The sequence below is a fragment of the Condylura cristata genome, unplaced genomic scaffold (assembly GCF_000260355.1).
Source record: "Condylura cristata isolate star-nosed mole 26May11 unplaced genomic scaffold, ConCri1.0 scaffold00017, whole genome shotgun sequence".
Taxonomy (NCBI): Eukaryota; Metazoa; Chordata; class Mammalia; order Eulipotyphla; family Talpidae; genus Condylura; species Condylura cristata.
Window position 1 is genome coordinate 2144890 of NW_004567118.1, and position 14398 is coordinate 2159287.

The following is a 14398-nucleotide window of genomic DNA, read 5'->3' on the forward strand; positions in this document are numbered from 1 at the left end:
ATTGAACCCATGAGGAAGTGGTTCAAGCTCCTTAGGCCAGAGCTGCAGGGGCAGTGAGAGGCTTCACCAGAGACAGAGTGGGGAGCAGAATAGGCAGATTGAGGAAGCACACTGCTGAGGGGAGCAGCCTTGGGACAGGAGAGGTCTGCTGTGCCCTGTGGGTCACCTCCTGGGGGGGGGGATGAACTCGCCTTAAGTGGCTGCAACTAGCTTGCAGTGCTGTGTCCTAACATTGTGCCACCAGGGAGGCCATGAGAAGCTGTTTTTGCTGTGTTGCCGGGTGTGGGAAGGGAACCCTTGCAGAGGACACAGACCACCCTCCGACCTTGGGGAGCAGCAGGGAAAGTGGGGCTGCCCTAGGGCACATGCTGATATCAGCATCACCCCTGCAGCTGGTGAGTGAGTTGGGGGTGGGGCCCAGGGCACCCTGAGATTGGGCACACCAGCGCTGGGAAAGGGATTGAACCGCTTTCAGTTGGTATCACATCCTGGGTCCTGGCAGGAGTGGATGCCAGCCACCTTGAAGGAATACACCTTAACCTCAGTCCTCAGATTTCCTGTAGATTCAGCCAAACATGAGCTCAAAATATAAGAGCACAAAATACGAAGAATCAAATGACTCTGAAGAGCAGTCAACAGCAAGAACAACCTATTTAGACCTCTAAGGACTTCTAATAGTTGGCACAAGATGCAAACTGCATGTGAAAAGTTTAGTGAAATATAATAATGTATTCCAAAAATTCACAAATAATAAGACACTAGAATGACCAGTCAGGTTTGAAAGAGCATCATCCGGAACATGTTTGGGGGCCCTGGGGTCAGCTGGCATTTTCTGGTGAGTTTGTCACCCTGGGAGGCATTCCTGAGTGGCCTCTGGCACACCCACAGATGCAGGTGTAGCGGCTGAAAGGTGCTTTGATAAATGCGTGGAGTTGCTTCTGCTCTTTCAACAGTGACTCAAAAACGTGCCCCCATGACCTGGCATGTCCAGATCTGCAGATTCTTTTTTTTCTTAAGATACATATTTATTTATGCATATAGAACTGGGGTACAGGCCAGAGGTGTTGGGTGTGAAAGGATTCAGCAGAGACACTGAGGAGCAGAACAGGCTGATTGGCCAAAGTACACTGCTGACAGAACAGCGGGGAGACAGGAGAGGTCTGCTGGGCCACGTGGGTCAGCTCCCTGGCGGGGGGTGGAACTCCCATCTGCAGTGGCTGGTGATAGCTTTATGGTGCTGAGACTTAACCCCTGTGCCACCAGGGAGGCCCCACATCTGCAGATACTCACAGCAACCTCCCAGCACGGCCAAGGACTTGTGCCAAACTCAATCATTTAGAAGCAGAGAGACACATTCAGTATCTATTGAGAGGAACTGAACACAGTGGGAAAACATTGTATGATGAAATAGTGTGTAGCTGATAAACATTTTATTTGCCAAAGGCTGGTAAACACACGAATACTTATGATATCATAGGCAGGATAAATTAGGTAGGAAAGTAAGATACAAAGTTGCACATACAAAATAATTTGTACGGTGATGTTGAGGAAAAAAGACTAAATACAGTGAAACATAATAATGGTCGTCTTTGTTTAGTGGGGAGACAAGGGGTGTTTTCTTCCCCCCCATCACTCTAAGGCTTGGATGTGGCACAGTCCCCCTCCCCCAATTCATTAAAAAAAAAAAAGTAGGAAAAGGATAAAATTGTGGTTTTGTTACTCTCCCCCCCATCCCATCCTGAAGGCTGAACTCAGGGTCACCCTCAGGTTCCCCTTTGGTTCCTGTCCTGTCCCCTCCTCCCTTTAGACACCCACTTTTACTCTCTCTAGTTTCAGAGCCCACAGGCAGTTAACCTTTGCCCCACAAGGAAGGAGCCACGTTCTCCATCCTTTCAAAGCCAGGCGTGCTTGGCTGGGTGGGGGTGTCCGAAAGGCTCCCGCCAGCCCCAGTCACCCGCCCAGTGTTCACTTGACCTCAGGCGAGTCCGGGCAGGCCCTAGCTGGGTCATGGTCACCTCTGGGGGGGGGCAGGGCAGAGACCCACACACCAAGTACAGACCCTCTGAGCTGGGGAGACCTGAGTCCATGGATCCATGTGTCCTCAGCCTCGAGTTTTAAAATCATCAGGGACTTGTTAGAAATGCAGAGTCCTGGGCCTGGCCCCAGAGATGGTTTGGGCAGGTCTTGGTGGGGCCCAGGAACCACGTTTTAATCACTTTCTCAAAGGAATGGCAGCTGGGCGGGTCCCAGCCCGGCTTTGAGAAGTCAGAGCCCTGTCTAACAAGCCCCCCCCTCACCAGCTATGGGGTGAGTTTGAGAGGAGTAGAAGGGGAGAGAGGGCGCCTTTGTGGGCGCCTGGGCTCCGGGGCCTTCCTGTAGGACACTCAGACCAAGCCCCTTCTCCAGCCCCACCTGGGCCCAGTGGGGTCCACAGGCTGCATGTACTGCTCGGGGTGGTGAGCCTACGTGGCAGGTCTCCCCTGGAGCCCTGGAGAGGCCACAACGCCCGGCTGGGGGGCTGACAAGGCTTCCAGGGGGAGCCCCGAGGAAGGGGAGAGCCGGGCTGCTGCAGAAAGCTTGCTGGAACCCAGCCAATCCAGCCACTCAGATTCACAGGGGCGGGCGGGGGCGGGGGTCAGGGGTGCCGAGTGGCTACACCTGGATGAAGCCCAGCTGCCCCTGGGAAAAGTGCAGGGGAGACTTCAGGCCCACGTCCTCCTCCGGGTCCGGCAAGGAGGCTTCGTCTTCGGCTGAAGCCTGCAACGACAGCAAAGAGGACGGAAGGAGCTGACAGTGGAGCCGGCTGGAGTTGGGGGTGTCTGGGTAGCTGCTGGGCCACCGCACCCTTTTCCACGGCCTCCTGTCCTTCCGAGGGGCTGGGCCTAGCAACTCTTCCCCAGAAGGCCAGGCTGGAGGCATGCCCTTGCCCCACCCCCACCGACCCCCTTTCCCATCCTGGGGCCCTCAGACCCCACTTCTGGCTGCAGATGTGGGCTGCTGCCAACCCGGGGCTCGTTAAGCTGTGACTCCCAAGCAGCCATTCAAGAATGTTCTGGATCAGGAAAAGAGGATATGAGGTCAAGAGCCCTGCCTCGGGCGATGTGGCCTGAGGTTTGGTTGATGGCCTAAGTGGGGGGTTGCTGAGGGGAGATGCCCCCCCACTTCCCGGAATTGTCACAGCGGAGCCAGACTAGGTGGCTGCAGAGCCCCAGGGCCCCCTGTCCCCACCTGGTTGAGGCGCCCCATCTCCGCGTAGGGCCAGGGGGCGGGCTTGGGGCTCGCGCCAGGCTCCGTGGGTCCAGAGAGGGTGATCACCGCGCACTCTGGGCCCAGCTGTGCCCAGTGCCTGACATTCAGCCTTTCAGAACAGCCTGTTCTTGGCAGCAGGGACAGCTGGTGAGCCCAGCGCAGCAGGGGCGTGCAGGGGTGGGGCAGGAAGGGAAGGAGGCCGGGTGGGGTGCACCTAGCCGGGCCTTAGGTCCAGTGTCCCACGTCTCCTGTGACCCTGGGCAGGTCACCCAGCCCCGGGCAGGCTCCTCAGCTGGAAAATGAAGCTAAGAATGTTGCCTTTGGGTAATAACAGTACTGTGATGATGTGTTATTGTTCAAGACAGGGAGCGCTACAATGGTTTTGTTTTCATTACTATTATTATTTCTAATCCTTAGGCGGGAAGAATGTGCAGCCTTTAGTTTCTTTGTAAAAGGCCCAGAGTGAACAAAGTTAACTGAATAACAAATAGCACAGGAAAAATTCTTCAGAGAGCACAGCCTGCACAAGACCTCCTTAATCAGATGAGGAAACCGAGGCCAGGCAAGAGAAGTGGGGCGTCCAGGGCGAGTGGGGGAGCCCAGCTCCTCACTGGGGCCTCAGTCAGCACCCCCTACTTGTTCCCTGGTCCCAGCAAGAGGCAGAGCAGAGGTTTGAGGGCCGAGGCTCCCAGCTAAGTCTCCCCAGGACACAGCTGCCCCGAGGTACTGAAACCCACCAACCAACCAACCAACATTGCAGCCCCTGACCTGCGAGGTACTGAAACAAAAAGCATTGCAGCCCCCATTCTCTGGACACCCAGAGGGTGTCTTAGACTGCTCCCACAGCAGTGAGACAAGAGCTGAGAGGCGAGGGGGCCAGAGGGAGCCTCCCAGCGGGCACCTGTCCAGCTGGGCCTCACACGCTTGGCGGTCAGCGGGCGCCTGTCCAGCTGGGCCTCACATGCTTGGCGGTCTGGCTCCGACCCGCATCTCCCTACATGGGCACATCCCATAGGGCCTCGACCCCTCTCACCTGCCTGTGTCTGTGTCCGTAACATCCAGGGCAGGGAGGGGCGTGTGGGGCTCTGAGCCAGTTTGGTCCCTTGTCAGCTTAGACACAGAGGAGGTGCCCAGAGGAGGTGCCTCGGTGCCAGGTGGCTGGGGGCGTGGGGGCGATGAGGGCACATGGGAGTGCGGGGGCTGTCACCGATGCTGTCGCTCAGGGCCCTGGCCCCTCCCAGCCCTGCTGTCAGTGTGGACCAGGCAGAGCTGGCCAGCCGGAGGACGCCTGACCTCAGAGACAGCCCCGTGGATCCATACACAGTTCTGAGATTCAGTCATAACACAGCCACAGCTGACCCCTGGCCACCAGCAGTTCCAGAAGCGTCTCTCAGGGGTGATGATTTTGAGGAAAAACCCTCATGTGGTAGAGACACCAAACCGCACCTGCAGGCGGAGCCCAGCCCCCCCCCCGCGCCCCCCCCCCCCATATCGGGGCAGCTGGATTGGCCTGATTAGCCCCCCCCCAGCCACATGGGCCTCCATCCCCACTTTGTCCACTCCAGGGACATTGGCTTGTTCGGGCTGAGGGGAAGCATTTCTCTGGGTTGCTGAATGTTGACGATGCATGTGTGACCCTTTGTTTCTAGGCACTAGAAAAAGAGTAGCAGTGAAGTGGGGGAGCATAAAGTGGACTCCCACTTAGGTCACCCCAAGGAGTCGGGGCCACGGAGGGCCCGCGGTCAGGGCCAGGCCTGGTTCTTTCTCCTGGCAGTGGGGACCATCTTGGCTCCACTCAAGCCCATTGTTCTTCCAGGCAGAGGGGTGGGAGAAGACAGGGTCTTGCAGGCAGGGCCCACCCGTTGATTGGTTTTCCCAGTTCTGCCTCTTTCAGACCATTGCTTAGGGCAAGTTCCTTATCTCTCTGAGCCTCTCTCTTACCAGTAAGAAGATAGAGCAGGGCCCTCCCTGGTAGCAGTATGGGTTAAAGCGGGTGAAACTCACAGCAGCTTCAGTATACCGTTAGATCCTTCAGTACCATTAGATCCCAGCTAGGGAGCTGACCCACAGCGCACAGCAGACCTCTCCTGTCCTGCCCGCTGCTCCCCTCAGCAGTGTACTTCATCCACCTGCCTGTTCTGCTCCCTGCTCTGCTCCTAGTGAATCCTCTCACGGGTCCTGTACCTCTGACCTGCACCCCGGTTCTATATGCATAAATAAATAAATCTTAAAGAAGAAGAAGAAGAAGACCTAGCATCTCCTTCTCTGTAAGGATATAGCACCTACCGCCTGCAGGAACTACCACCATCCAGTGACCTATAGAAAGCACATAGTAGGTGTCCAAGCAAAGAGTAAGGTGGTGTCCCCCTTTTCCGGGTTTGGGGAGTATGTTCCAAGATCTCCTACGAATGCCAGAAATCACAGATAGTACCAAACTTTTTTTTATACTGCTTACCTATGCTAAAGCTTCATTATCGATGAGGCAGGATAAGAGAATAACCATGACCAGCCATAAAATAGGATACTTAAAACCATGTCCTGGAGTAAACGTCTCTGTCTCGCAGACACCTGATGGCAGAACACATTTCCAGACCACATGGGCTTGTGTAGGGGGAGTGCTGGCCGGAGCTATCTGACCCCTAAGGCTTCCCAGGATGATCAATGCCCCCGGGGCTCTCTGGCATATATGGAGTGTCCCTTCCCTCTCTGACCTGCGCGTGGCCAAAGAAAACCGCAAATCCTTTCAATTCCACCTCCAGACTCTGCTAAAAACTAGAGAGAAACCAAAAAGGAATTAAAACCAAAGCAAAGCAAAAGCTCACAGCTTTCCTGGGAGACCCTGACCCCCACTGGCTGGGTGCAGCTGCTCAGGGAGAGGCTGGTAAAGAGATGAGCAAGGGCCTCCCTGGCAGCTCAGGGGTTAAAGTCTCAAGCTGTGGGCAGCTGCCTGCAGCCACTGCAGCAGGAGTTTGATCCTGGCCAGGGAGTGACCCACAGGGCGCAGCAGACCTCTCCTGTCTCCCCGCTGCTCCCCTCAGCAGTGTATTTTGTCAGTCTGCCTGTTCTGCTCCCCACTCTGTCTCTGGTGAATCCTCTCACCGCCCCCCGTACCTCTGGCCTGTACCCCAGCTCTTGTATACCTAAATAAATAAAAACAAATCTTTAAAAGAAAAAGAAAGAGATGAGCTGGGATACCCTCTGGGTGCAGCAGGGGCCCCCTTCCACCCCAGCCCCCCTTCTGGACCTGGGTGGGGTGAGCCCCAGGGGCAGCTGGCAGGGCCGAAGGCCAGGCTCCCTGAAAGCGGCCACTGCAGCTCCCCCATCATCCGGGCGACCTTTCCCTCACTCCTGCCCCCACCTCTGGCCTTGCTGAGCTTCCCGAGACAAAAACAGCTGCTTCCTCGCTAAGGCCCAGTACCCCATTCTCACCGGGGCCCTCCCTAGGGACCGTAGGTCCATTAGATTCTTTTGTCCTCACTGGCGCCAGGAAAGGTGATGGTATCCCCCTTTCCTGCCCACGTTGAAGGGAGCCAGAGTCGGGGCAGCAAAGGGCTGAGGCTGAGGGAGGAAGGTGGGGAGGGACAGTTGGGAGGCTGGTGGGGTTTCTGTTTCCTGCCCTGCACTCTGCAGCACCCCGTGAGTGGGAGTGGGAAGGGGGGGGCGGCCCTCTCCAGGAACGTGATCAAGGGGGCTCAGAGCCAAGGAGAGGTCTGGGTGTTCTGCAAAGAGGAGAGAAGGCAGAAAGAAGGTGAGAAAATCTGGGCCCTGCCTCTTTTTGGGCCGCCACCTGCTGTGTGACCTCTGGCAAGACTTCCACCCTCTCTGGGCCTCAGTTTCCCCTTCTGCCAAAGCAGACTGGAGTCTGTGGTTGTCAAACATAAGGCGCTGTCAGAACCCTCAGGGGCAGAGTTTAACACTGAGGTTCCTGACCTCCACCCTAGAGTTTCAGTTAGGACTGGGTTAAGTGGAGTCCCAACTCTCCAGTTTCTGACAGGCCCAAACCTCTGGGTGTTCTGAGAGGGAGTTCGCACCAAACTTAGAGAAGCCCTGGACTAGGTGATCTCAAAGGCCCCCTGGATCCAGACCTGGTCTTTTCTGAAGGAAACAGGGGGCTTGGGAGACGCCCTGCCTAGCTCCTGGGGGAAATCAGGGTGCAGCTTGCACCCTGAAGGGTTGGTTTCAGGGATGTCACAGATCCCCCAGAGGCAGGACGCCAGTCCTGTCTCAAGGTCACCGTGAAGATGGGCTGGGTGGGGTGATGCAGGCCTCAGAGCCCCACAGAGATCCAAACATGGGCATCCACCCCCCCCTTTCTTACCAAGTGTGAGGGGTGAACCTTCTCGGTCTTCTGCATCCCCTCGGCCAGCTGAGCTGAAAGAGACCAGCAGAGACACCTTAAGGCAGAGGCAGCCAGCAGTGGCCTGCAGCTGTTCCCAGGTGTGGACTGGCCCCTCACGTCTGGGAGCAGGGTTCCCAGAGGGAGCTGGCAGGCGGGTGGGCAGAGAAGCCCTGCCTCGCTCAGCCCTTGGCAGTGACGGTCTTCTGAGGTCGGTACGTGGAAAACCCAGAGCCCAGCCAGGGAAGCAATTTGTGTGCTACTATCACTAGACTGAGGTCTCCAGGAAACTGTGCTAAGGGCAGATTCTATCAGGAGGTGGAGTTGGGGCCTCTCAGGGGAGGACCATGGTCTGACAGAGGAGATGCAAGGGGGCTCCCAGTGGCGGCCGGGCGTGTCCCCAGGCTGTGTGCCCCTTGCCACTCCCCCAGGGCTGCGGGACACTGTCGTCCACGGCCACAGCTGTCTCCCAGGGGCCACCACCTCCGTGCTGCAGACAGGGGCAAGCTGCTTCGTCACTCAGTTTCTCCTCCTGGAAAATGGGGCTCTTGTAATAGGTAGTTCTGAACTGCGTAGTTTCGAGGACACGAAGGGAGATAAAAGCAACATAAGCCACCCTGCGGCGCCTGGCCCGCGGCTCCATGGCTGCTGTTTCAGCTCAGCCTGCAGCTGTGCCTTCCACGCACACACCACACAGGGCCCCGAGCCCAGAAATGTGGCTACTGGGCATGACACCAGGTCTTGAAGAATCAACAGGAAAAAATAACTGTAGATTATGCACTGCTGATGTTTTTAGATTGATTCCACATCGAAATGATGTTTCAGTTATACTGTAATAAGGTATATTGTTAGAATTAATTTACACTTTTTACTTCTTTTTCCCCCTCCCCATGGGTCTACTGGAGAAATTCAAATGGCACACCTGGCATACCCGGCTCGTATTCTGTTTCTGTTGGGCATATTTCTGAGGAAGCTGAGGCCCAGGGAAGTGAGTGACTGGCCCAAGGTCACACAGCTAAAAAGTGGCAGAGCTGGGATTTGAACTCAAGCCTTGAAAGGGACTGAGCATCTTAGAAATCCCTAGAAAGGGACTGAGCATCAAGTTCATCCTTCTCCAGGGCCAGGTCAGACATGCAGCCCTGCCCACCCCCCACCCCCGCAGTCAGCCCTGCTGTAAGCATCTGGGCTTGCAGAGAGTGGACGTGACTCCTCTGGAATGGACAGGGAGGCCGGAGACTGACAAGGGCGGGCTGATGTCAGCCAGACGGAGGCCCCCAGCCCCCCCATCCCCCTCCCCCGTTTTAATTGCTTTTTCCTAACGTTGACCTCCTGTGGTTCCCTCAGAGGGAGAAGCAGACTCCTGATACCACATCTCAGAGGCCCACAAGTCTCGGCGCCGGGTAGGGGTGTGGGAACTGCAGGTCTCAGTGAGGCCTCTGGCTGACAGCCCCTCCCCACCCCCCCTTGCTCACCTTCCTTCCTCCGCTGGAACATGCAGCGGGCGAAGGCGGCCAGGCCTGCAGCCAGCAGCAGGGTCAGCAGGACCAGGACTGGGGCCAAGATGCGGGCCATCGGGATGGCCACCCTGCAGGCGAGACAGAAGGAGCCAGGGGCTGTCACCAGGTGTCCGGGCGCGACAAGAGGCCGCGGCAAGAGGAAGGAGCAGTGTGTTCTTGTTTGCTCAAAGGCACCTTGTAGTTGAGGGAACCTGGAAGGGGACCTAGGTCCCTGGGGCTCACCTGGACTCGGAGCTGTTGCTGCTGGGGACCCGGCTGGTGTCCTCTGCTGCGGTGGAGTCCAGCTGTGTGAGCGGGCGGGGGGTCCCTGCAGGGGGAGAGGTCCCTGCGTGAGGAGAGGTCCCCGTATTCGGAGAGGTTCCTGTGTACCGGGAGGGTCCTCGGTGGTCACGCTGGGGGGGGCCTGTGGACGGAGAGGCCGTGGCCCCCTTCTTCCCCTGCTTGGCTGTGGTGACTGTCGGGTGGAGACCAGGAGATGCTACAGTCCAAAAGCAATGCCTCAGCTCCTGCCCTGACCCTTCAGTCCCGGCCTCCCCAGGCCTCCGACCTTTGACCCTGAACCCGTCCCTTCAGGGTCAATATCTCAGAACATCCCCAGCTAAAGGACACCCCGGCGGTCAAACAGACGCCTAGATGAAGCCACTTTGGGCCAGCAGGCCACCTCTCGGCCTGGCCCTCCCTTTGGGTATCAGCAACCTGTTGTCTCTGCCTGCGGCGTGGCCCCACCCTCGCCCCCACCTCTGTGGGCCATTCCAGGGGTCACGCGGTACTGCCTTCCTGCCTTCCTCCCAAAGTGCCTGCCTCTGTCTCATTTGTCCTCACCAGAAAGTCCTCATCACAGGCCCAGCCCACTGTCCGTGCCTCAGTGAGGCCTTGACCTCAGTAGCCACAGGGATGGCAGGGCAGGGTGGAAGGGCGAGGCCCGAGGCCCAGACTTCTCTGCTCACCCCGCGGCCCCCGGGGGAACAGACCCCACAGGCTTTGCTCTGGCTTCCGCCAGGTTCGCCTGTCCCCTGTGACCTCGCGTGCGGCCTGACGCCACTGAGCCCCTGACTTCTCACTAACAGTCCAGCTCCCAGCTGAGGGGTTATAAACGCAGTGTCCAGCACCAGGCAGGCACTTGCTGGTTATTTCTCTGAGGAGGAGCGGGAGGAGGAGAAAACCATTCACTCACTCAATTGTGGGGCCTGAGTTTGCCAAGCTTTTGCCTTGGGCTGGAGACTCCTTGTGGTAGGAGGCTGGAAGGAAGGAGTGGGGGAGGGAGAGCAGCAGGGACCTAGAGGAAAGGGAGAGGCTGGTCTCAGGGGGGCAGGATCCCTCACAGCCAGATCCCTCACAGCTCCTCCTGCCTGGGGAGCACCAGCAGCTGGGAGGGAGCACTCCCGCCTCAGTTCCGAGCTCACGGGCTATCCCTCAGCCACTGAGGCTGGATGGAAGATTCTAGCTGGAAACTGGTCTTCCCTCTCCGAAGTCCCCTGGTCTCCCACTTAGCTCAGACCTTCATTTCCCCTCCCTCCAGCTGCACAGTGTGACTGGTCCCATTCCTTCCTGCTTGCAAAGAATCAATGGCTCCTCATTGCCCGTGACCTGAAGTTCAAAACTTAAGTGCGCTCTCCAGGCCTTTTGAGCCTGGACTTCCACTCACCTGGCAGCCCAGCTCTGCCCTCTCCGGCACCAGCCTCCAGAGTTGCTCTTCGCCCAGCCGCGCCTCCTGCCTGCCTCCTTCCACGGCTGTTCCGTGTGCTGCTACACCCTCCTCTCATCGTTCAGGCCCGGCCCAAGGGCCTCTTGGTCCCATTACCGCCTGGGGCCTCCCCCTGTTCCCTGGAGCAAATCCCTGGTTGTGTTCCCACAGGGCCAGCACACAGGCCGGCGGAGCTATTTGCCGGGTGTCTCCACGAAACTGAACCCCGCCAAAGGCACAATGCCTGTCTCCTGCACCCACAGAGTGGGCAGCATGGGGTGGCCAAGACTCCCCACAGCCTGTCCATCAGCCGCCTCTCCTGACTTTCCTTTTCCTCCCCAGCCTCTATGCTAACACTACGTCAGGGTTTTTTTTTTTTAATTTTTATTTTTTCTCTTTCTTTTGAGTCAACAATCAAATCTCCTGCTAATAAACAGTATTTATCTTTTCCTTTCCAATATTTATACTTCATCTTGTCATGTGTCATTGCTTGGGGCCTCCAGACAATGATCATAAAGAAATGCAAGTGGGTCCCCTTGTCTCATTCTGACTCTCTGGAAGTTCTTTTGATGCTTCACCATACTCAACCGTAGGTTGCTTGAAAGGAGTGATTGTTACCTTTTCTGGAACTCTGTGAGCCACTAGCTCAACTGTTGGTGGCTAGGAATTGGCTGTGGCAGGGTCATCGATGCCACAAAGACTGGTCACAGACCACAGCACCTTGGGGTTGCTGTGCCAGCCCGCCTTTGTCATCAGTCTTTATCTTTATTTTTAACACCCCAAGCACCAGCAGCGAGAGGGGCAGGTCTGACACAGGAGGATGCCTGTGATATTAATGGCTGCGCCAAACTTTACTATGACTAGTGATACGTAATTATAGATGAGGGTAAGAATCAAAACAAGCGTGCCTCAAATCTAGGTTAAAATCAATCGCCACTGGCGAGGCAGACCTCTCCTGACCCGCCCGCTGCTCCCCTCAGCAGTGTACTTTGTTGATCTGCCTGTTCTGCTCCCCGCTCTGTCTCTGGTGAATTCTCTCACCCTCTGCATCTCTGGCCTGTACCCCAGTTCTGTATGAATAAATAAATAAATAAATCTTAAAAAAAAATCAATCGCCACTGATAAAAATGAAGGCTGAATCCTGATAAGAATAGGAAAGGTAGAACATTTTGTAAATTATGGAGAACAGTTTCCACTGTTTTTGATGCAGCTGTTAATATTAAATGAGTTGATCTTTATTTCCTTGAATTAAAACAAAGGCCTGCGGATGATGTGGTTGTGGTGGCTGGTGAAGGTTCCGGGATGGGCTGGGGCCCAGTTATGAGGCCACACGAGGCAAAGGGCAGACAACAAAGACAGAAACAACCTGCATTTCTGGATCCTGTCTCCCCACTTTCTGTTGGGTCTCTCATCTGAGCGCCAGCTGGGCTCCCAAAGCCTCAGTCTCCATCTGTGAATGGGTGCAAGGCGGCACACTCACCCTCACTGATGGGCAGGCGGGGGCCGCCCACACCTCGGGCCCTCCAGCTTCCTGCTCCTCAAGGCAGCAGGTCCAGGTGGGATTCTGGACCCCAGGAGAGGTGCTCCTGCCCCTGTCCCCATTGTCCCTCAGCTCAGCAAGCTGGAGGCTGGTCCCCAGCCACCCCCAACACGGCCCTGAACTCCAAGGTCTGGGGAAGGGAGCCGGGAGGAGAGAGCCGAGCCACCCGCAGGGCTAGCCAGCGGGCTGCAATACCTGTGGGTACCCAAGCAGCCATGGTGGGGGGGCCCATCTAGTAGGACTTGGGTGGCACCTGTGCCCCCAACGCTGCTGCTGGGCACTGGAACTGTGACCTCTCCCTGGGACCCCCAGATGTCCCGAGAGGTTAGTGAGAGCACCACACCCCTCAGGACAGGGAAACTGCCTCCACACTGACCACCTGCCCGCCCGTCCTTCGCCCCCTCCTCACCTCCTGTGCCCACCCCCACCAGGAAAGGGGGAAGGAGAGATGGTGTTACCTTGGCTAACGGTCAGCGAGACCAGAAAAATCGTATCGAGGCCCAGCCTGCTGACCCCGCACATGTAGACCCCGGTGTCCTCCAGGGTGAGGTCCCTCAGGGTCACCGTGAACTTGTGCAGGTGGGGGTCATTCTGGATGGACACCCTGCCCACCGTCTTCTCCAGGCCGTCTTCGTCTGCGTAGATGGTGTCAGAGCAGCGGGAGAAAAGGAATATCCTCTCCCGACACCAGTACTTGGAGTACTGCTTCAGGTCCTCCCCGTAGGTGCACTGCAGTGACACAGTGTCCCCCTCAAACCCCCTGACCTCCTTCGGGCCCAGGAGGTCTCCATAACCTGCAACCACAGAAGGGAGGAGGTCTGAACTCCTTGGATTCAAGTGCAGGGTCAAGACAGAAGACTTTCCTTAGTCACCACTGGGGTGGCCTTTGTAACTGTTAGTGCATGATTGGGGTGAGGGGAACATAAAAAAAAGAAGAGTCCATATGCTGCTCCCCTGTCCCCCTCGGTTCTTCAGACCAGGCTGTTGCTGTTTCCCTAACTGGGGGTGTTGATGGATGGTGGCGAGGAAGTGCTCAGGTCAGATAGCCCAGGGTTTGAATCTCAGCACTGCCGCTTAGAAGCTGTGTGACATTGGGAAAGTTGCTTGACCTCTCTGGGTATAAGTTTGCTCATCTAAGGATGATGATTACGTCCTATTTCATTGAATTAATGCTCGATTTATGGTAAACGGCAATTACTATAAAGGCAACTTATGACTTGATGAAAGGAGATAATTCTTTATCCAGTGGGTGGTTGTGAGTGGGATAGCAGAGGCCCAAGAAATATTTGCTGAATTTGTGGCAACTATATATGGGGAGGGAAATGAAGATGAGAGAGATAAACCTCCTCTCACAGCCATGAAGATTCGGGAAGAAAATCTGACATTGGGTTACCGGAACAGCTTGCCCCTCTGAGGGCTGAGGAAGCAGAGGATGAAGACGGTGGGGAAGCACCAGCTTCTAGGCAGGCTGCAGCCACCGCCCCGAGAAGGGAAGCGCCTGCTCCAGAGACCCTGGCTCTCCAGACCCAAAGGGCAGCTTGGACTGCAGCCCCACCCCGCCCACGACCCCTCTCACCTGGGAGGACCAGGCAGCTGCACAGGAGGATGAGAGGTCGCATGGTGGGCCCTGGGCTGTGGGAGCGCCGGGAACTGGGAGCGCTTCTTGGCCACCCGGGCTTTAACTTCCTCTGAAGGGGGAAATCTGGCTGAGGAAGGGAGGGAGGGGCCCTGTGCTCGGCCTTCTCCTTACTTAGTGTGGACGGCTTCGTGTGGGCGCCACGCCCAACTGGGTGCCCCTCCCAGAGGACGACCTTCAGGGCCTGCCCTCGGGGTCTGTGTGTGGAGTCCTGGGAGTCCAGCAATGGGGAAGGGGAAAACTGCAGGGACTTCCACTAGCCGTTAAGTAATACTGATCTTTCCCTTTGATCATGAGCGTTCGGAGGCTCTGTGCCTTCGTCACCAATGAAAATCAGACACCAGCACTTCAAGTTATCCCTGCAAGCTGGAGTATCTTCCGCCCCACTGCTGGGGAAATCATTAGTTGTGAGCCCCGGCACTAGAGCTGGCTATCT

The 14398-nt window shown here is 56.7% G+C and overlaps 1 protein-coding gene across 1 annotated transcript; it reads right to left on the reverse strand.

Annotated features, from left to right (window-relative positions):
• Nucleotides 1-2652: 2652 nt before the first annotated feature.
• Nucleotides 2653-13945, reverse strand: CD300LG (CD300 molecule-like family member g). The gene is made up of 6 exons (XM_012726031.1): nucleotides 13903-13945; nucleotides 12788-13120; nucleotides 9325-9448; nucleotides 9058-9170; nucleotides 7568-7620; nucleotides 2653-2757 (listed from the first exon to the last, which is right to left on the reverse strand). The coding sequence occupies exons 1-6, from the start codon at nucleotides 13943-13945 to the stop codon at nucleotides 2653-2655; spliced, it is 771 nt and encodes a 256-aa protein (XP_012581485.1).
• Nucleotides 13946-14398: the final 453 nt, after the last annotated feature.